Source organism: Cherax quadricarinatus, chromosome 32 (genome assembly GCF_038502225.1).
Source record: "Cherax quadricarinatus isolate ZL_2023a chromosome 32, ASM3850222v1, whole genome shotgun sequence".
Lineage (NCBI taxonomy): Eukaryota > Metazoa > Arthropoda > Malacostraca > Decapoda > Parastacidae > Cherax > Cherax quadricarinatus.
Genome location: NC_091323.1, coordinates 23249348 through 23272397, shown reverse-complemented (window position 1 = coordinate 23272397; position 23050 = coordinate 23249348). Strand labels below are relative to the sequence as shown.

Here is a 23050-nt window from a genome sequence, read left to right as displayed (position 1 = left end):
CTGTCGTGTGCATAGCATTTTGAGCGAATAAGTAAGTTTTCGGAAATAAAAACACTTAGGTACAGTTCAGGACATTTATTAGAGGAAACACTTTGCCAGGAGAGGCTTCCTCAGTCTTAATACAGACAACTAAGAAGGTATAATGAGAGAACAGGTGACACGAAGCCAGAGTAATGACGTGAAGATGGTGGGCATCACGTGAAGGTAGGAGTCATATTGGGCAGCTTTCTGTCTGCCAGGAGTGTGCATACAGTAGGGTATGCTATAACGAACGGCTTATATAACGAATATTTACATAACGAGCTATTTTTCCCTATAAAACTGAAAATAATAAAAAGTTCAAAAGGATACTACAGAGGAACTGCTTGCATGAGTCAACAAAGAGAACTAGGAAGGATGATTACCCTCCCACTTCTCAGGAATTCTCTCCTCTGCCTCTTGTCCTGCATCCTCAACACTAAGGTAGATAAACTACAGTATTTTTTTATTATTTATTGTACTAATTTATTATTTTTTTATTATAAGTATTAATGATATTTATTCTAGGAGTTTAAATGCATATTTATGCAATTTTTTTTTTTTACAATTTTATATTATATTTTTCATTGTTAAGTAGTTGTATTTGAGGTCCTAGAACGAATTACTCCTATAACGAACGAACGCTATAACGAACGAGGTTCTAAAATCAATTGGATTCGTCATAACATACCCCACTGTATATTAAAACTGCTGAACTTTCTGTAGGATGCTGTTTGTAACTGCAATTAAGACGGCCTCCATACACTTTTGTCTATAAAGATCACTTTCACGAATGACTAATTTGGCTTCTCGATCCTTCATAATGTATGATTGAATACTGCTGCGTTGTACACAGTTGTTACGGTCATCACAGCTACGTGCATGTTCGTATTTACAGGTCGTAAGTTCCAAAGATCTTGAGTTTTCTACCCCACACAATATATGGTGCTGCCAGTCAGAAAAGTGGCACTTAATGTATCCAAGAAACTCGACCATAAACTTAGTAAAAAAAATACTGGCTACTCGATATCCATAAAGAAATTAGTGCACGAATATAAGTGTGGAAAATTGCATTTACTTGGATGTATAATTTTATACATAACATTAAATGAACAATGATAACTATTATTTATCAGTTAGATAAGTAGGAATTTGGGACACATAGGTCGCAAAAAATGTCCCCCTTCGATACCTACCACTGTCATATCCACAAGTTGCTCTGGACCTATTAATTAAATGAAATATACATACACCAAGAATACTGGTAAATATATAAATTTGTGGACTGTATATTAAAAATAATAAATGGTTTTATATATATACACAATTACATAACAGAAGGAAAATATATCTTAATATCACTCACCAGTTTGACTGGAGATTAATGTGTATCATACTCAGAACCTCACTCTAACTAAATCTATGAAAATAATGCTGACCAGAATTACACACAAATCTAGAGAGCTTATCTGAGGTTCCTGGAGCTGTCTTGTCCAGTCGTCTGATATCTCAAGTTATGCAAGAATGCACATCCACCAATTTCGCCTCCTATTTGAGAGGTGTCAACACAATTTTAACCTCTAGAGCTCGAAAATTCTTCCCATTACACCAACGTTTGTACAAAATTCAAAACCAAGATGGCCAGTCCCCTTCTGCCCAGACGCAGGCTTTCCGTTTTCTATGACATAAATATTATTAAATACAGTATGGCCATCTATTTACATATAACTACTGTATTTCTGGAAAATATATACAGTATTTTCCACAATAAGAGCGACTGTATCACTTGTGAAGGAGTATGCATAATACCCTGTGAGGAAGGAGGGTAGAAATACGTAGGTGAAACAGCTAGTGTGTGTACTGAACAATATGTACTCACCTATATGTGGTTGGAGGGGTTGAGTCATAGCTCCTGACCCCGCCTCTTAACTAGTCGTTACTAGGTGTATGTGTGTGTGTGTGTGTTTTATGACGAGTCATTAAGGAGGAAAATCACTTATAGGGTAACATTATAATGCTGGAGGGTCTTGAGCCAGACGTAGTTGGTGGCACCCTGGCCGATCTGTCCCTCCAGGTCGTGGAGGAAAAGGAAGGTACCGTTGTGGTACTCAGGTCGCAGCGACATAGGTATCACCTGGCTGCGACGCCTGCAAGAGACACAACAATAATGTAGGTGCTGAAGCCAACGGAAATGATACCAGTGAAGTAAAAGATTAACTATATACAAAACAAGCTTTTACTGGAACATAATTTCACTGTATAGAACATGTATCACCTCAGGAGTTGATGGAACCTGTGGAAAATTTTGATGTAATTTTCCCAGATTTATATATATGTACACTGATTTCACCCTTAGAAATTTGGTGTGTTGTGGGGGAGGGTGTTGCAAGTACTGTCGGGGGGAAGGGGGAAGAGTGAGACGCTAGTTTGGAGATTGTAAGTGCGGTGATAAACTGTCTAGCATAATCAAGCTTCATTGACGACAAATTAAATTGGATCGGTCTCAGACGAGCAGAAAGTAATCCTTGAATACACTATACTTCGAACTGGGAAGAAAATAGCGAAGGAACTACTAAACCACAGTGGATATACGGTGAAATAAGGTGTTCGCCATATTGATATCCCGGAGTGCGATCGCATGTTAATTTGGCGTTAATTTTCGATAGTTTCGGAGGTTAAATGGGGCTCAAGCCTCCCAAATAGAAACAAAGCAAATCGGAAATATCGTCCTGCTGAATGCGCAACTACGGTAACTTGGCAGGACTTCGAGAATGGATGGTGAAGGGGGAAGATAAAGAATGCCGTCTTCATACCCACAGTTAAGTATATCCGTCTTTCTTTATAGATAGTTGACTGGCCAATTTAGTGTCTTTGTATTTAGGCAGGTTGTGGGTGATGCAGTGACAGTTGAGCGACCTCCAGAGAAAATTTGGTAAGTTTCAATTAATTTGTAATATTGTTAATGATAGTGTACCCTCTCCCCCCCTCATCCTGCAAGTCCACCCTTTTCAATAAAATTTTATACCAGAACTACTGGTTATGTTTGTTAAATATAATATTTTTTTTTAGGTCTCGGTAATATGAGCGTGTATGAGAGTGGTGGGTATCGAAGGGAGACTTCTGGTGACCTAGTGCCTCAAAATTCCCACATGCCTCAGAAGTGCAACAATTGTTAAGTAATAGTTGCCTTAGTTTTTTTTTTTTTTTTTTCAACAAGTCGGCCGTCTCCCACCGAGGCAGGGTCACAGGCCCTGAGCTGCTTTGGGGATTAGCGTGGACGGTTACAAAGCATGGCTTGCTTCTGCAGTGTTTTAAAAATTGAGGTTGGAGAGTTGAAGGAGGTCTTGCTTCTCCAGGAGGAGATTAAGAGGCTGAAGGTCCACCTCAATGGGTCTGGGAGAGAGTGTGAGGTGGCTGGAGTTGTGGGAAATGAGGCTTCTAGCAGTGAGGTGCAGTCTGTCTCTCGCTGTGAGGAGGCTGTAGGTGGGGAGGTAGCAACGGCTACCAGCAGTGAGGTGCAGCCCAGCACCTGCTACAAGTGGCGAGTGGTTCACAGTAATGGGAGGCGCATCAGAGTAAGGAAAGTTACGAGTGAAGATCTGAAGGTAGGAAATCGCTTCTCTGTTCTTCAGGATGAATGTACTTCAGTGGCCAGTGAAGGTAAGGGTACTACTGCCCCTGCTAATGGAGGTAAGCGCATTCTTGTGGTTGGTGACTCTCAGGTAAGATATATTGATCGTGCTTTTTGTAATAGGAATAAGAAGATGAGAGATAGAGTGTGCTTCCCTGGAGCTGGTGTTGGGGACATAGTCAACAGGCTGGATATCATGTCAGGTAATGGGAACAAGCCCATTATCTGTCTCAGTGCTGGTGGAAATGATATTGGGAAGGGTAGGAGAGAAGAGCTGCTAGATAAGTACAGGTCAGCTATAGATTTCATTAAGTCTAAGGGAGGGATCCCAATCATATGTAGCATCTTGCCTAGAAGGGGAGTAGGAAATGAATGGTTGTCTAGGGCAATTGGTGTAAATTGCTGGCTAGACAGATACTGCAAGGAACTTGCAATCCCATTCATTGACAACTGGAACAACTTTTATGGCAAACATGATATGTATGCAAGGGATGGGGTACATCTCTCTGGGGCTGGGGTGGTAGCACTTGCAGACTCGATTGAGAAGGCCATTGGTGAAATGCCTATGATTTTAAACTGATAGAAGATAGAGGTATGGGTGTGTGTGGGAAACAAGCAGGTTGCAACACTAGGGTTCGAAACAGTAAATGTATAAAAGGCATTCAGCATGAAGTTATAAATAAAAACAATAGATCAGGTCAGCAAACAAAGGGGGACAGCAGAGGGCAGCAAGGGACTAGCTCCCTTAAGGTTTACTATACTAATAGCAGGAGTGTAAGAAATAAGATAGATGAGCTAAGATTAATTGCAAGTGCAGGAAACATAGATATTATTGCTATAACAGAGACCTGGCTCAATCTGAAAGATAGAGAGATGCCCTCTGAATGTCACATACAAGGCTATAAATTATTCCACACTGACAGGGTCAACAGGAAAGGTGGTGGAGTAGCGATGTATGTCAGAGACAATATAAATTGTTGTGTTAGACAAGATATAAAATTAGAAGCGTCAGCCACTGAATCTGTTTGGTTACAGCTTCTCGAGGGTCGAGAAAAACTAATTTTGGGTGTGATTTACAGGGCCCCAAATCTTGATAGGGAGTGCAGTAAACTTCTATGGGACGAAATTCGTAAGGCATCTACAAACGAAAATGTTGTGCTAATGGGAGATTTCAACTATAGACAGATTGACTGGAGCAATTTGACAGGAAATTTAGTCAGGTGACTTTCTTGATACGATCCAGGATTGTTTTTCAAAACAGTTTGTGACAGAGCCAACTAGGGGAAATAACCTCCTTGACTTGGTTCTTGCCAGTAGGGAAACACTAATTAATAATCTTGAGGTTAATGATGAGCTTGGGAAAGTGATCATAAATCACTCAGTTTTAATATATCATGGAATTCCCCTAATAATGGCAATCAAGTCTCTGTCCCTGACTTCCGCTTGGCTGATTTCATAGGACTGAAAAATTACTTAGGTGGGCTGAACTGGAATGACCTGACTAAGGGTCAGGTAGGTGGTGATGGATGCCGATATGACGCTTTCCAGGGCATAGTTCTAGCTGCTCAGTCAAATTATGTTCCAAATAGGGAAATCAGATCAAACAAAAATGATCCTAAATGGATGAACAATAGATTAAAATATCTAATTGGTCAAAAGAGAGGCATATATAGGCAAATCAAAAGAGGAGAGGGGCAATTAAGAAATCGATATATTCAGTTAAAGAGAGAAATAAAAAAAGGAATTAGAAAAGCAAAAAGAGATTATGAGGTTAAAGTTGCAAGAGATTCGAAGACTAACCCAAAAGGATTCTTTCAGGTATACAGAAGTAAGATCAGGGACAAGATAGGCCCACTCAAAAGTTCCTCGGGTCAGCTCACTGACAGTGATAAGGAAATGTGTAGAATTTTTAACACATACTTCCTCAGTTTTTACACAGGAGGATACCAGCGATATTCCAGAAATGATAAATTATGTGGAACAGGACGATAATAAACTGTGCACGATTAGGGTCACAAGTGACATGGTCCTTAGGCAAATAGATAAATTAAAATCTAACAAATCCCCAGGCCCTGATGAACTGTATGCAAGGGTTCTAAAGGAATGTAAAGAGGAGCTAATCTTTTCAACATATCACTACAAACTGGCATGGTGCCAGATAAGTGGAAAATGGCAAATGTGATACCTATTTTCAAAGCAGGTGACAGGTCCTTAGCTTCAAACTATAGACCAATAAGCCTAACCTCCATAGTGGGAAAATTTATGGAATCAATAATTGCCGAGGCAGTTCGTAGCCACCTTGAAAAGCATAAATTAATCAACGAATCTCAGCATGGTTTTACAAAGGGGCGTTCCTGCCTTACGAATTTGTTAACTTTTTTCACTAAGGTATTTGAGGAGGTAGATCATGGTAATGAATATGATATTGTGTACATGGACTTCAGTAAGGCTTTTGACAGGGTCCCACATCAGAGACTATTGAGGAAAATTAAGGCACATGGAATAGGAGGAGAAATTTTTTCCTGGATAGAGGCATGGTTGACTAATAGGCAGCAGAGAGTTTGCATAAATGGGGAGAAATCAGAGTGGGGAAGCGTCACAAGCGGTGTTCCACAGAGGTCAGTGTTGGGCCCCCTGCTGTTCACAATATACATAAACGACATAGATGAGGGCATAAAGGGCGACATCAGCAAGTTTGCCGATGACACCAAAATAGGCCGTCGAATTCATTCTGACGAGGACATCAGAGCACTCCAGGAAGATTTGAGTAGACTGATGCAGTGGTCGGAGAGGTGGCAGATGCAGTTTAATATAGACAAATGCAAAGTTCTAAATGTTGGACAGGACAATAACCATGCCACATATAAACTAAATAATGTAGATCTTAATATTACGGATTGCGAAAAAGATTTAGGAGTTCTGGTTAGCAGTAATCTGAAACCAAGACAACAGTGCATAAGTGTTCGCAATAAAGCTAATAGAATCCTTGGCTTTATATCAAGAAGCATAAATAATATGAGTCCTCAGGTTGTTCTTCAACTCTATACATCCTTGGTTAGGCCTCATTTAGATTATGCTGCACAGTTTTGGTCACCGTATTACAGAATGGATATAAATGCTCTGGAAAATGTACAAAGGAGGATGACAAAGTTGATCCCATGTATCAGAAACCTTCCCTATGAGGATAGACTAAGGGCCCTGAATCTTCACTCTCTAGAAAGACGTAGAATTAGGAGGGATATGATTGAGGTGTATAAATGGAAGACAGGAATAAATAAAGGGGATGTAAATAGTGTGCTGAAAATATCTAGCCTAGACAGGACTCGCAGCAATGGTTTTAAGTTAGAAAAATTCAGATTCATGAAGGATATAGGAAAGTACTGGTTTGGTAATAGAGTTGTGGATGAGTGGAACAAACTCCCAAGTACAGTTATAGAGGCCAGAACGTTGTGTAGCTTTAAAAATAGGTTGGATAAATACATGAGTGGGTGTGGGTGGGTGTGAGTTGTGTTATTGCTGTTCTTGCTGCTGAACAGCGGTTTAGTGCCGATGAAGGTAGCGTAGGTAGCAATGATACGGCCGTGGACTAGATTGGCTTTAATCGGGTAGGAGTGAGTACACAACGGGCAGTGTGAGGAAGTGACCGCAAGCCAGTCCGTGGAGGGGGGAGAACTTGTGTACGGCAGGTCGGTCCAGGCGGGAGTGAGAGAGGGTGGACTGTGTGTCCCACCGACCTAGGTAGGCCTACAGAGGGCAGCACTGAATGCCGCGAAATATGAACTAGTCAGAGCAGACGGCTAGGCTGTGTGCTCTGCCAGTACAGGCTGTCTACATTTGCTCGGCCACGCACCTCGCGTCGTCCCGACGCGACAATACTGGTGGGCCCATAGGTATAAAGGAATTACACTAGCTACCCCAGAGAGGGACTGGCTTTCGCTCACTAGTAAATAAAAAATGGACAAAAAAATGCAACAGGCAAAAAAAAACTCTCCCATCCAGGGGAAGAGAAAACTGGTTTGCCCGCGCTGTTTCATCGAGTAGAGAGCCGGGAGACGTCAGCACTGGAACTAAAATCTTCTATATACAGGTTGTCCGCAGGGCTGAACATCAGTTGACCACTCGTCTACTAACGTTGTTGCACGCTCACATCTGCAAACAATGACTGACAGTAGCATTTCCTAAGGTGTGACATGTAACTCAGAGGGCAGCACTGCCCTGACCGTAATACAGGCTTTTTCCTTTAGTTAAAAAAAACACTGGTGCACATACATACAATAATACTATATCCATGGAATTCATTACACTCTGGGTACCCTTCTAAAAGTATTTACATAATTACATGATGTTGTCCACCCTGACTCTATTATCGACTAGCTATACAATGTGTGTGCATTTATACCCATTTCTGCAAGCAAACAATTAGCATAACTAGCGTAGGAGTCGGACAAGTCAGTAGGTACGTCAATGTCACAGAAATGTACTGTTGTCCTGGGTCGCAGGCCATAAGTATGGAGCCTTACTGGGCCGTCTTCCGTACCAGCAGTAGCGGGAGAAGGGGTAGACGGTTTGTCCCTAACATTAGTCTGATCGTGGCGTTGCAACGCACGCGCCTCCAGCTCTACTTCGGCCTGCATATGGTCCACATACTTCATGTGATCAAGGTGGGCTTCCTTGATAGCTCCCGTAGCAATCTCCCTCACCTCGAACTTATTGCCACGGAGCTGTCGTAGGACACGGTAAGGACCCACAAACTTTGGGACAAGTTTGTGCATACCTGGGGTCTGCACTGGGTTGAGCAACATAACTTTGCAACCTGGTTCCACTTTGCTTTCCTTGGCGCGGGCATTGCGCTCTGACGTGAACCTATCAGTAGCTTTCATAAGGTTCTCTCGTACCCGCTGGAAGACAAGCTGCGTTGTCCTCATCTTTACTACACTGGGGTTATCAGTATCGTAAGTAGGTCTAGGTGGAGTAAACAGAATTTCATATGGTAAGCGCTTGTCATAGCCATACAAAGCAAAATGAGGTGTCTCACCGATCGAGCTGTTGAGGGAGGAATTTAATGTACACTGAACATCTGGGATAGCCTCATCCCATGTAGTACAACTTGGGTTAACGGTTACTCTGAGCACCTCCAGGACTTTGCGATTTGTACGTTCAGCAAGACCATTACTCGCAGGGTGGCGTGGAGCTACTGGCGCTTGATGAATGTTGAATCTGGAGCAAAGATCCTGCATTATGCCATTTATAAACTCAGACCCATTGTCTGACAGAAGGACACGTGGGCAAGTATGACGAAGAACAACATGCTCACGGAAAGCACTAGCGACCGTTTCAGCGGTTTTATCAGGAATGGGTACTAATTCACTGTACCGCGTCAAGTTATCTACCATTACAAGCAGGTGCTTATTTCCCTTCTCCGAGGTCGAGAAGTTCGTCAACAGGTCGACAGAAGTTCTCTCCCAGGGCTCCTTTGTAATGGGATACTTTAGAATGGGGTTAGGACCTGTAATGGTACCCTTGTGCTGTAGGCAGACAACACACTGGTGTACATGCTTGGCAATGTCCGATGCCATCTTAGGCCAGAAATATTTCATTCGTGCCTGTTTGATACTGCGGTCCTTCCCGGGGTGCGCTACACCTGGGACATTGTGGATCAACCTAAGAGTAGCTGGTATCATGGACTCTGGTATCACCAGTTGGTATACGGTTCTGCCGGGGTCCACCAGCTGTGCAACACGGCACAGTACTCCTTGGTTGACCACTAAATCCTTCAGTGGAACGGGAGACTTGACCTGTAAGTCAACGTCCTCCTTGGTAAGGAAACGAAGGACTGGAGACCACACAGGGTCCTGTCGTTGGGCTCTCTCGAGATCCTCAACAGAGAACGAATTGCCGACACTCACGAATGCTATATGTCTCGACAGGGCGTCAGCTACAACATTTTGCTTACCTGGGACATAGCAAATTTCAGGGTTGTAGTCATTGAACGTGAGCGACCACCGAGCATGCTTTCCCGAGAGGTTCTTATTTGCAAAAAGGGCCAATAAGGGTAAATGATCTGTATAAATCTTGATAGGATAATGATAGATGATATCCCGAAAATGACTCAGGGCCCATACAATGGCTAAAGCTTCTAGCTCTGTCACTGAATAATTGACTTCCGCTTTAGTAAGAACACGGCTAGCATAGGCAATAGGCTGTTGCTTCCCATTAGATTCTTGTGACAAGACTGCACCGATGCCAACTTTGCTGGCATCAGTCGTCAAGGTAAATGCCTTGGTGAAATCAGGGAATCTAAGGGTTGGGGCTGATGTTAACTTGTTCTTAAGAATGACAAAAGCTCGTTCCTGATCGCACGTCCACTCAAAAGGGGCATCCTTCTTGAGTAAGCGTGTCAGGGGTGCCGCAATGGTGGAGAAACCTGCGATAAAGGTGCGGTAGAAACCCGCCAGGCCTATGAAGGACCGGACTGCATCCGCCGTCATGGGTCTGGGGAATTTCTGCACGGCCGAGATTTTAGACTCGTCCGTCTTTATGCCATTCTGAGTTACTACGTGACCCAGAAATTTTATTTCCTTCCGGAGGAAATGACATTTGGAGAGCTTTACCTTAAGATTTGCCTGAGCTAGCCTGTCCAATACCCTGTCAAGTTTCTCAAGATGTGACGGGACATCTTGCGACATGACTATGAGATCATCCAGGTAGACCATGAGCGTGCCACCTAGGAGGGTACGGAAAATTGTCGTCATCAAACGACTAAACGTGATTGGGCTTCCGCGCAAGCCGAAGGGCATCCTCCTGAACTGGTAATGACCAGTTGGAGTAGAGAAAGCTGTCAACTCTCTACTCTCATCATCGAGGGGGATCTGCCAGAACCCTTGAAGAAGATCAAGAGTTGAAAAGACCTTATTATCGCCGATGTTCTGCAACAGGTCGTTCAGAACTGGCAATGGAAAACGGTCTGGGATGGTACATGCATTCAGTTTCCTGTAATCGATAACAGGGCGCCAGGTTCCGTCTTTCTTGGGAACCAGAATAAGGGGAGCATTCCACGGGGAAGTGGACTCCTCAATAACTCCATCACGGAGCATCCGTGTAATGAGTTCTTCGGCGAAGACTCTTTGCGCATGTGGCAGGCGATACGCAGGTACATAAATGGGTTTAGTACCTTTGTCAAGTGGAATACGGTGAGAGATCAGTGGGGTCAAACCCATTGACTCACCATCTAGTGCAACTGCAGAACGTGCACGATTGAGAACCTGGAGAAGTTTTGGAACCTCTTCAGGATAGTCTGTCAAAGCTAGATCATCTTCCTGCACTGGCCGGGTGTTGGAAGAGTCAGCAGCAGACTCGCCTGGGAGAACTGCACTCACAAGGAAGTCAGCTGGGGCTTCACCCTCCACTCTCACCGGGAGAGGGAATCTGACAAGGTCAACAAGTGAGGTATTCTTCCGCAGGGGAAATTCTCGACTATGCATGTTGACAACAAGGACTTGCAACTTACCACGTTGCACTGTGTGCAAGGATGGTTCAAGGGAGAGGCCCTTGACTCGGCATGTGTCGTTGTCAACCAGCACATGGTCTCCTTCAAAAGCTCTGCTCACGTACACCGTAACAGGAGTGAGCGAGTTAGCTGACAAAGTGACGTCATACTTTGTACAAGCAGTAACTCTGCTCGCTGATGCCATGACACGAGTCAGACAGTCGCCTGCCGACAGGGATACTGCGGCTTGACAACTGCTGGTCTCTACAACAGCGTCAGAGTTAGAGTGAAGGTTAGACTGGGCGTCCCCAGACTGGGTTTCACTGGTAACTATGCGCTGATGGCCAGGAGGTGATGGGCAACGAGCTCTACTACGAGGTCGATCAGGACGAGAGACCGACCCCGGGGAGAATGTGCTATGGAAACCACCAGTTTCCAACGATTCTAGGCACTGTGCGTACTCTGAGACGGAGTAGCACGTAGTGGATCCTAAGCGCACGCCCCAGAAGGGCACATCCACTCCGTTGAATTCCGCTTTCCACTCAGCTGGATCTAAACGGATCCTAAGATCTGCCATGGTTTTGAACCCTATGAGCAGGTCACCATGGAAAACAATACCATCCACGACTAAGAATTTTGCGGACAGCTTGTGACCCTGGACCACAAATTCTAGCGTTGTGCGACCGCGAACCGTCAGCGGTTTACCTGAGACTCCTCTCAAGGTCTGAATGGCAGATGGCTCTGTCAACATGGCCGCGTGAAGGCCAATGTCTCGGAAAAAGGTGGAGCGGACAATGTTAACCACCGAACCTGTGTCTAGGAAAAGCTGAACAGGCTTATTGTGGACAGTGGACTCGATGAGCGGTCCACATGGGTTGTCATACCGAACATGAAGGCATGACAGGCCGACGAGATCCCCGGAGTCACAGCTGCTCGAGGCTCGACACTTGTTGACGAGGCTCGACCTGGAAGGTACGGTAAGAGTCTCAGCAACAACGTCAAGACACTCGGTTTCCTCACTGTCGGCAAGCGTATCACTGCCCAGGGCGGCGAATGCATTGCGGACAGGGACGGAATACAGCGACTCCGACAGGGTTACTACGTCTTTCGCTGGTTTTGCGGACGCGCCTCTTCCCCCGAACTAGTGGAAGGGCTTCTACGAGCATGTGCATTGCGCGACGACTGCTTGCTCCACTCAGCTGTCAGCATACTTCGCAGCTTGTTACACTCATGGGAGGTATGACTGGAAGTATTGTGGTAAACACAGATTCCCTCGCGAGACTGGGCATGGGGACGGTGACGGTTACCTTGATACTGAGCGTGGGGACTGTGACGGTTACTTTGCGGGGACTTAAGTTTGTAACACTCAGATCGGTAGTGCCCTCGTTTGCCACAGTTAAAACAAGTCACTACACGCTTAGCGGGTGAGGTTGGGGGTGGTGTCTGCTGGCGACGTTTCGCCCTGGTCCAGGAAGTCGATGACTGCTTTTTTGTATAAGACCGACTGTTGTTACTGTGGTCGCTATTTTTACTTAGGCGCGTATTAGTGGGACTGGGGTTAGAACCTTTGTGAGCTGGCTGTCTGACAGCAGCAGCAAAAGTGACTTCCGGCTGCGACCGCGGGGTCACTGCGGACGGCGCTGCAAGGATGGGTAGGGGATCATCCGCAAAGCGGCAAACCTTGCCTTGCTCGGAAGGCGGCTTGAGCGAGTCGATGGCGTCATATGCACCCAGGACGTCGTGCTGAGGGCCGAGTCCTAGCGCATCAATGGCAGCCCAGAGGTTAGGGGCGGAATCCCTCCGCATGATGCCGACAGCCAGCATGGGGATGATGTCTTTAATAGCAATACGGCCATCACCATCCGCCCACTTAGTGGAGTTGACGGCATCAGTAAAGTCCGTGGCGGCTTGCTCGAAACGGCAAACGCAAGCCAGGGGGCTTTCGTGCCGGTATTGACATTCGGCCAAGACGCTGGTAACGATGTCAATGTAATGGCGTTGGCGACTACGCCGAAAATAACGCCTAAATTCCTCCTTAAGTTCACCCCAAGACTGAATCTTACAGACGCGCTTGAGCTGCACAAAGGCACCTATATCACCCTGGGTGAGATCCACTGCTGCAACAGCAGCACGAATGTACTGTGTATCTGTTGGGCTATCAAATAGAGCCTGAACAGTCGCCTCGACTGACTGCAGCCATGGCTCTAAACTATTTGCACGACCGTCGAAAATAAGGGTCAGGTGTGGACGACGAGCCGGCCCACTGGTGTTCGAGGCGTGAGCCACAAGTTGACCAACTGTCGCTGGGGCTTCGATGCCCTGCCGCGTGCTCACGCTGGCTGAGGCACCATTGCTGGCACCAGCAGAATCTGGGGTAACGGCATGGCCACTGCGTGTCTTAGTCATGACGTCAATTGTTGAAATGCAAGTAGGTCACGAAGATGGTAAACAGGTCAGAGCAAGAAATGGTATGCACTGGCTACAATTCAAAACAGAGTCAAAGAGAACTCAGCACCACAGTACTAGGTAAACTGCTTAGTGATAGAAATAATTTGAGCAAAACAACAATAAAAAGGGGAATAGTGATACACTCTGAACACAAAATAAGAGATGTATGCAAGTGAATGTACTACAGGGAAGTGCACAAAATGAAGCTAAGGTTAGTCAATAATTTCACCAGGAATCTGGCAACAAAATTTATGAAAAGGAGTTGAACTGTAAACACTGGTAGCAAAAATTGCACAAAATTAAAATAAATCAGGTACTACACAACACTAAACTGTGCTGCAATCACAGTTTAAAAAGATTGCGGGTGCTAACAGTTGCAAATTGAAATGCAAAAAAAAAAAGGGGTAATTCACTAGCACAAGGGAAGTTGGCACAAAAAGATATCAGAGTATGGAATAGTGCCAAAAATCACACAAAAAAAAATACACTGACCAGAATTGCTATATTGCACACAAAATAAAATTAATAAAAATGCAAATTATTAAATTCAAGAATATGGCAAAGGTTAACTGGTGTTAGCAGGGTGTACACTGGCAAAAAGAAAAAAAAAAATTTGCACAATCTCAAGGTCAAAATTAATTAACTTCACAAGGAATTTTGGTAATTAATGGTAAAAAAGCAGGTTCCCAAAAATACACTCAATGACTTGGGTATATAAAATAGCAAAAAGCAATGCACATAGGTGAATATTCACTGATAAAACATAGAATATATGTAGAGCAAAATAAATGGGGGAACAGAAAAAAAAATTTAATGGGCTAGGCACAGATTGTATGACTGCAGGTAGAATATACTAATACTTAAGTACTTGAAGATTACACTTATAAAAAAAAAAAAAAACTAACAAACAAAACAGTGCAGGGGTGTCAACAATCTGTGGCTAACTTGCAGGTGCAACTAAAAAAAAATAACAGCACACAGGAATTACATGAAAACTGTGTGTGAGAGGTAAATTGTATAAATGGTTAACACTGAACAATTTAAATCAATAACTGAGGTGCAAGAAGCAGAATAAAAAAAACTGGAATTTAAAATGTAGGAGTGCAAAAATAAATTCCCAAAATTTAAGCTGTAGGTAAATGGCAAAATGTGCACTGATGACACTGAACAATTTACTGAAGTATGGCTTCAGTAACTAACTGTATTGGTGCAGGACAGTTAAATAATGTCACAAAATATTAGGAAATGCTAGGTAAGTCACTGTTTACTTAACTTTGAGTGCAGGTGGACGAAGGTACGGCAGGTGCTGGAACTTTCAGTGATGTTCTAGTGACACTACACGCCTCGTAGCATTTGTATACTGCTATGGGGCTTCAATGTCGTAGAAAAAAAATATCAGAAAGGACTTGGGAAGAACAGGAAAGACCGGAGTAACTCTGTGGAGGTATAAAATATTAGACGTGGGTACCCGGCGTGAACCACAGCTGGTGTATGGTTGTTTACACTGGCAAGCGTGTCTGGGCGCGCTGACTGACTGCGGCTTCAGCACACGGAGAACAAAACATTTACTGCACTACTCGAACGTGCTAAAAACAAGCTTAAGTGAAACTTTGAACTGGGACGAGTAAGTTTTACTGTAACAAATCACTGGGGAAAACAGAACTGGTGATGAACTGGGAATAAAACAACAAGGGAAAGGGAAAAAAAAAAAAAATTTTTAAACTGGGCAACACAAAAAAAAACTGCACTGGCTGGAGATACGTAGGCGCTGAGTAGTAGTAGACACTATGATGAGTCACGAGCTGCTGTAGACGCTGAACTTTGCTGGCTTAGGGGCTAAGCCAACTGGGTTCCCACGTGGCTAAGCCCGGTAGAACTTCTTGGAGGAACTCTACTTCTTGTAGCTGAGAAGGGCGTAGGGACGCTGTAGGAGGCAGGAGAATGGTGCTGGAGAGTGTTGAAGGGCTGTAGAGAGGGTGATGAGGTGAACACGTGACTGCTAAGGCTGGAGATGACGCCGTGATGCCTATGTCCAGATTTTGTGGGAAAAATCTAGGACGAAGATCTATCTCGGGTCCCGTCAAGACGCTGGGAGTAGCAGATAACTCTTTAGGCTAGCAGGTGCGTTGGATGACGACGGATGATGTTGACTGGTGTCGACCGATCCCCTCCACCCTGAAAAGGCTCACAATGCCGCTGACTCCGCTGTCACCACTGTTATTGCTGTTCTTGCTGCTGAACAGCGGTTTAGTGCCGATGAAGGTAGCGTAGGTAGCAATGATACGGCCGTGGACTAGATTGGCTTTAATCGGGTAGGAGTGAGTACACAACGGGCAGTGTGAGGAAGTGACCGCAAGCCAGTCCGTGGAGGGGGGAGAACTTGTGTACGGCAGGTCGGTCCAGGCGGGAGTGAGAGAGGGTGGACTGTGTGTCCCACCGACCTAGGTAGGCCTACAGAGGGCAGCACTGAATGCCGCGAAATATGAACTAGTCAGAGCAGACGGCTAGGCTGTGTGCTCTGCCAGTACAGGCTGTCTACAGTTGGACCTGATTAGCTTGTGCTACCAGGACGGTTGCCGTGTTCCTCCCTTAAGTCAAGGTGACCTGACCTGACTAGGTTGGGTGCATTGGCTTAAGCCGGTAGGAGACTTGGACCTGCCTCGCATGGGCCAGTAGGCCTGCTGCAGTGTTCCTTCGTTCTTATGTTCTTATGTTCTTAAAAAAGAAAGAAAATCCCCAAAAAGAAAATACTTTCATCATCATTCAACACTTTCACCACACTCACACATTATCACTGCTTTTGCAGAGGTGCTCAGAATACAACAGCTTAGAAGCATATACGTATAAAGATACACAACATATCCCTCCAAACTGCCAATATCCCAAACCCCTCCTTTAAAGTGCAGGCATTGTACTTCCCATTTCCAGGACTCAAGTCCGACTATATGAACATAACCGGTTTCCCTGAATCCCTTCACTAAATATTACCCTGCTCACACTCCAACAGATCGTCAGGTCCCAAGTATCATTCGCCTCCATTCACTCCTATCTAACACGCTCATGCACGCTTGCTGGAAGTCCAAGCCCCTAGCCCACAAAACCTCCTTTACCCCCTCTTTCCAACCCTTTCGAGGACGACCCCTACCCCTCCTTCATTCCCCTATAGATTTATATGCTTTCCATGTCATTCTACTTTGATCCATTCTCTCTAAATGACCAAACCACCTCAACAACCCCTCTTCTGCCCTCTGACTAATGCTTTTATTAACTCCACACCTCCTAATTTCCACACTCCGAATTTTCTGCATAATATTTACACCACACATTGTCCTTAGACAGGACATCTCCACTGTCTCCAACCGTCTCCTCGCTGCTGCATTTACCACCCAAGCTTCACATCCATATAAGAGTGTTGGTACTACTATACTTTCATACATTCCCTTCTTTGCCTCCATAGATAACGTTTTTTGACTCCACATATACCTCAACGCACCACTCACCTTTTTTCCCTCATCAATTCTATGATTAACCTCATCCTTCATAAATCCATCCGCCGACACGTCAACTCCCAAGTATCTGAAAACATTCACTTCTTCCATACTCCTCCTCCCCAATTTGATATCCAATTTTTCTTTATCTAAATCATTTGATACCCTCATCACCTTACTCTTTTCTATGTTCACTTTCAACTTTCTACCTTTACACACATTCTCAAACTCATCCACTAACCTTTGCAATTTTTCTTTAGAATCTCCCATAAGCACAGTATCATCAGCAAAAAGTAACTGTGTCAATTCCCATTTTGAATTTGATTCCCCATAATTTAATCCCACCCCTCTCCCAAACACCCTAGCATTTACTTCTTTTACAACCCCATCTATAAATATATTAAACAACCATGGTGACATTACACATCCCTGTCTAAGACCTACTTTTACCGGGAAGTATTCTCCCTCTCTTCTACACACCCTAACCTGAGCCTCACTATCCTCATAAAAGCTCTTTACAGCATTTAGTAACTTACCACCTATTCCATATACTTGCAACATCTGCCACATTGCTCCTCTATCCACTCTATCATATGCCTTTTCTAAATCCATAAATGCAATAAAAACTTCCCTACCTTTATCTAAATACTGTTCACATATATGCTTCAATGTAAACACTTGATCTACACATCCCCTACCCACTCTGAAGCCTCCCTGCTCATCCGCAATCCTACATTCTGTCTTATCTCTAATTCTTTCAATTATAACCCTACCATATACTTTTCCTGGTATACTCAGTAAACTTATTCCTCTATAATTTTTACAATCTCTTTTGTCCCCTTTCCCTTTATATAAAGGGACTATACATGTTCTCCGCCAATCCCTAGGTACCTTCCCCTCTTTCATACATTTATTAAACAAAAGTACTAACCACTCCAGCACTATATCCCCCCCCTGCTTTTAACATTTCTGTCATGATCTCATCAGTTCCAGCTGCTTTACCCCCTTTCATTCTACGTAATGCCTCACTTACCTCCACCACACTTACATTCTGCTCTTCTTCACTCCTTAAAGATGGTATACCTCCCTGACCAGTGCATGAAATTACCGCCTCCCTTTCTTCCTCAACATTTAGAAGTTCCTCAAAATATTCTCGCCATCTACCTAATACCTCCCTCTCCCCATCTACTAACTCCCCTACTCTGTTTTTAACTGACAAATCCATACTTTCCCTAGGCTTTCTTAACTTGTTTAACTCACTCCAAAATTTTTTCTTATTTTCATTAAAATTTCTTGACAGTGCCTCTCCCACTCTTTCACCTGCTCTCCTTTTGCACTCTCTCACCACTCTCTTCACCTTTCTTTTACTCTCCATATACTCTGCTCTTCTTATAACACTTCTGCTTTGTAAAAACCTCTCGTAAGCTACCTTTTTCTCTTTTATCACACCCTTTACTTCATCATTCCACCAATCACTCCTCTTTCCTCCTGCCCCCACCCTCCTATAACCACAAACTTCTGCCCCACATTCTAATACTGCATTTTTAAAACTATTCCAACCCTCTTCAACCCCCCCACTACTCATCTTTGCACTAGCCCACCTTTCTGCCAATAGTCGCTTATAACTCGCCCGAACTTCCTCCTCCCTTAGTTTATACACTTTCACCTCCCTCTTACTTGTTGTTGCCACCTTCCTCTTTTCCCATCTACCTCTTACTCTAACTGTAGCTACAACTAAATAATGATCCGATATATCAGATGCCCCTCTATATACATGTACATCCTGGAGCCTACCCATCAACCTTTTGTCCACCAATACATAATCTAACAAACTACTTTCATTACGTGCTACATCATACCTTGTATATTTATTTATCCTCTTTTTCAGAAAATATGTATTACTTATTACCAAATTTCTTTCTACACATAGCTCAATTAAAGGCTCCCCATTTACATTTACCCCTGGCATCCCAAATTTACCTACTACTCCCTCTATAACATTTTTACCCACTTAGTTGTATCCTACCTAAATTACTTGTATGAACATAATGGGGTTATGCCGGTGATTTATTTCTCACAGAGCCCTACGCAGAGTGAAACTTTGTTCCAATCAGTTCTTTTTCTGCAACGTGTGTATTTTCTTGAGTATCATACTTGTCAGCAATACCTACCATACTTGTTGACAATATCTGTCATCCTACACTACCATACTTGTTGACAATGCCTGTCATCCTTCACTACCATACTTGTTGACAATGCCTGTCATCCTACACTACCATACTTGTCAGCAGTACCTACCATCTTACACTACCATACTTGTTGACAATATCTGTCATCCTACACTACCATACTTGTTAACAGTACTTGCCATCCTACACTACCATACTTATTGACAATATCTGTCATCCTACACTACCATACTTGGTAACATTACTTGCCATTCTACACTACCATACTTGTTAAGATAAGATAAGATTTCGTTCGGATTTTTAACCCCGGAGGGTTAGCCACCCAGGATAACCCAAGAAAGTCAGTGCGTCATCGAGGACTGTCTAACTTATTTCCATCTGTCATCTTACACTACCATACTTGTTGACAATATCTGTCATCCTATACTGCCATACTTGTTGGCAATACCTGGTATCCTTCATAAACGAAGTAGTTAATGACCATAGTACTTGAGACTCGTCTTGAAGAAGTAACTTGGTAAGTTCCTTAAGTCGGTTCCTCACTAGCCAGACTGGTGTACTTTGAATTGCGTGCAGCTGGCACGCAAGGAGGCTTGTGTGACCATGCCGCGAGGTCAATGACCTCCTGAGTCCTACAGGTACAGGCAAGTCATACCCACAATTCGAAATATTAGTCTCTGTACTTCATCATTGACAGTTATAAACCTCATACAGCATCCTCTTACCAAAAAATGCTGGGCAAAAACCTTGAAAAATTTAGAGAATCTTTAAGGGGTTAAAGAAAAATCCTCATGATATAAACACGTCAGGTGATTAATACGCTGAAAAAGTTACTTATTTGAGCTCTAAGTAAATTTAGGGAAGTACGTCAGTTATACCTTATATCCAGCCATCTTGGATGAAGGTTGCGAGGCAGAAGACCTGTGACATATACATCCTCCAGCCAGAAAGGTGGACTGGTCCTCTGTCGGTCCAACTGCAGCATGCGGTCCGCTAGCCTCCTGTGGAGCACATAGGCGTAGCCCTGGCAGTAAGGGGGATACACATTAGATGAGTAGTCTTTACGGTCCACCACGTAATGTGGTAAACACCCGGTCGCCGTCACTTCCCGACACACAGACCTGGACGTGGAGCGAGCACATACAGCATCCTTAGAGTCATCCACAGGTTTTAGCACATCCAGTAAGGCCCAGAAGTTGACATAGGAGTCGACATCACATTTCAATATCCAGGTAGCATTGCTGCAAAACGCTCTGAACCAGTATATAGCAGCCAGAGACTTGACGGTTAGGTTTTTCCTAGTCTCCAGAAAATCAAATTGTATAATATCTTTGTATTTATCACTCTCTTCCTGAAGGTGTTTCTGCGTCACTACAGAGGGAACAGCTCCGACTATAAACACAGTCTTCAGTTTAAGCTCTTTGCCTATGCTATCATGCCCCCACATATTTCTGATCATTTCACGATGATAAACTTGAGATGGGTTGGAAATGACGGTGTTTAAAAGATAAACATCATGACCCTTGCACATCTCAGGCTCGTTGATTTTCAAACCGTACGGCCAGCCTGGTATGAAATCAATGTGATCTGTGGTGTCTTCATGTATATCATTACTTTCCGAAGCGAGCGAAGCGGAAGAGTTCTCCCGTTGCTGGGCGTGGCGAGGGTGACGTGCAGGAGCTCGTATTGTAGATCGGAGTGCTAGCAGGAGGGTGAACACAAGTCCCGCTGACATAGTAGTTGTCGCTGCTATCAGCATCCGCCGCGGACTTGATCGACTCCCGACCAACATATCTGTAAAGATTCATACCACGTCAGGTTTAATTGTTACGCGTGCATATACTGCTTAATTTATTCCAGGAGTTGTATCCATAAACTCTAACTTGGTACCGCATAATCTGCAGACGATGTCAGTTTTGACGTCGATTACTTTCTAATAAGCGCAGAAGTAAATGTAAAGGTGAAGGGGTGAGTGCACAGGTGTACGATTCTCTGATCCAACTACTTGGTGGACACGGTTCCCTGATTAACGCGCCTAGTTGTGTTACACGGTCTGTAAGAGATTAATGTGGCTGTACTTTTTTGTGTAGTACTACTATCACTATTACTACTAGTAGTAGAAGTAGTGGTGATAGCAGTAGAAAGATTTACTGTTGTAACGTGCATAAAAGTTATTGTCGCTCTTCAGTTTGCGAAAAAGTTACTGTTGTTCTGTTTGTGAAACACTGTTGTTCTTTTGTGAAGTAGTTACTGTTCTTCTGTTTGTGAAGCAGTTACTGTTGTTCTTTTTGTGAAGCAGTTACTGTTGCTCTTCTGTTGTAAGGTTACTGTTGTTCTGTTTGTAAAGCAGTTACTGTTGTTCTGTCTGTGAAGAAGTTACTGTTGCTCTTCTGTTTGTGAAGCAGTTATTGTTGTTCTGTTTGATGCATATATGTTCACAGTATACTTATTAAAAACTCAGCTATAAAACCCTTTACTATTTACCTGTATGGAGGTACTGGTACCTCCTCCCATGGTAAACGTAGGTCTCACGACGTTCCCTAGACAGGGAGCCAAGGCCGGGTCACCATCTGGAAAAGACTCGGGCCGGGAGCGTATCGGCGAATCAAGGAGGAGGATGTATAATACATATTTAAGAGAAATATAAAACAAAAGATAAAAAACGGTGTAATCGAGAGTTCAACCCTCCTTCCCGGTAGCCTGGTGGAGTGGCCCGGTGGCCTGGTGGCTAAAGCTCCCGCTTCACACACGGAGGGCCCGGGTTCGATTCCCGGCGGGTGGAAACATTTCGACACGTTTCCTTACACCTGTTGTCCTGTTCACCTAGCAGCAAATAGAGGTACGTGGGTGTTAGTCGACTGGTGTGGGTCGCATCCTGGGGGACAAGATTAAGGACCCCAATGGAAATAAGTTAGACAGTCCTGGGTGGCTAACCCTCCGAGGTTAAAAATCCGAAGGTGGAACTATTTACCTAAATAGTTCTGCCTGAAATCAAAACACAATTTATTTCTGAATAGCATGCACATATGCACGAGACACAAAAACTTACCGGAAGACAAAATACTTTCAAGTTGACGTGCGAAGGATCCTTATGAGAACTGACGAAGTCACCGGAGAAGATAGTCCTTAAAAAACTGAAGAAGTCACAGTGAGGCAAGATCCTTATAAAAACTTCAGACGTCACAGGAGTAGACAAGATCCTTATAAAAACTGCGGACGTCACAAGGGTAAGCAAAATATTTATAAAAACTTCAGACGTCACAGGAAGAGAAGTAGAAGTTAGCGGTGATGAGTCCACACTGGTAGGTGGAGATGGTTAGTAGTCTCCCTCACGAGTCACTCTCCTTCACACCACTGACGGTGCTGATGACCTGAAGGTAGCGGTTTCCTGACGGTAATTCTCACTGGATGGTTGCCGATCATCGTGCCAAGTTTGCTGAAACCAGCAAGGGCGATGCTGAGATTTTGCATGTCAGGGGAAATAGGAATATTTCTCCTGACATGAGTTTTAGACATATGGAGATTTTGGTTACTTGAATTAGGTGTTCCACCTAATTCAAGTAACACTGTAGTTTTTCTGAATAAAAATCGAAAGCAGATCGACACTAAATTTTGAGGTATTTACTTATGAGGTATTTACTTAACCGGGATTAAAATAAACTCTGAGCATATATACACTGAGAGGCGTCCATCTCTCGTTGTATATATCCCGTATGAACATAAGTATTTAAATTTCCCTTCCATGCTGTGCATACTATGGGCATACAAATTCTTGTGTATTTTTGTATAA

At 43.8% G+C, this 23050-nt stretch overlaps 1 protein-coding gene across 2 annotated transcripts; it reads right to left on the bottom strand.

Annotated features, from left to right (window-relative positions):
* Nucleotides 1–100: 100 nt before the first annotated feature.
* On the bottom strand, nt 101–22604 carry LOC128690124 (beta-1,3-galactosyltransferase 5-like). Of its 2 annotated transcripts, none has more exons than XM_053778685.2 (3): nt 22310–22604; nt 20139–21054; nt 101–2165 (listed from the first exon to the last, which is right to left on the bottom strand). In XM_053778685.2, exons 2-3 carry the CDS (start codon nt 21050–21052, stop codon nt 2015–2017), a joined length of 1065 nt encoding a protein of 354 aa, XP_053634660.1. In that variant the 5' UTR covers nt 21053–21054; nt 22310–22604; the 3' UTR covers nt 101–2014. The 2 variants fall into 2 exon arrangements, with proteins under 2 accessions (XP_053634660.1, XP_069946844.1); XM_070090743.1 differs by lacking the exon at nt 22310–22604 and adding an exon at nt 21151–21414.
* Nucleotides 22605–23050: the final 446 nt, after the last annotated feature.

Excerpts from the sequence above, each read along its gene's own strand:
- LOC128690124 (XM_053778685.2), bottom strand. The coding sequence starts at position 21,052 with ATGTTGGTCGGGAGTCGATCAAGTCCGCGGCGGATGCTGATAGCAGCG. Across the intron at positions 2,166-20,138 it reads CCAAGATGGCTGGATATAAG|GCGTCGCAGCCAGGTGATAC; the intron begins GTATAACTGACG and ends TGTCTCTTGCAG.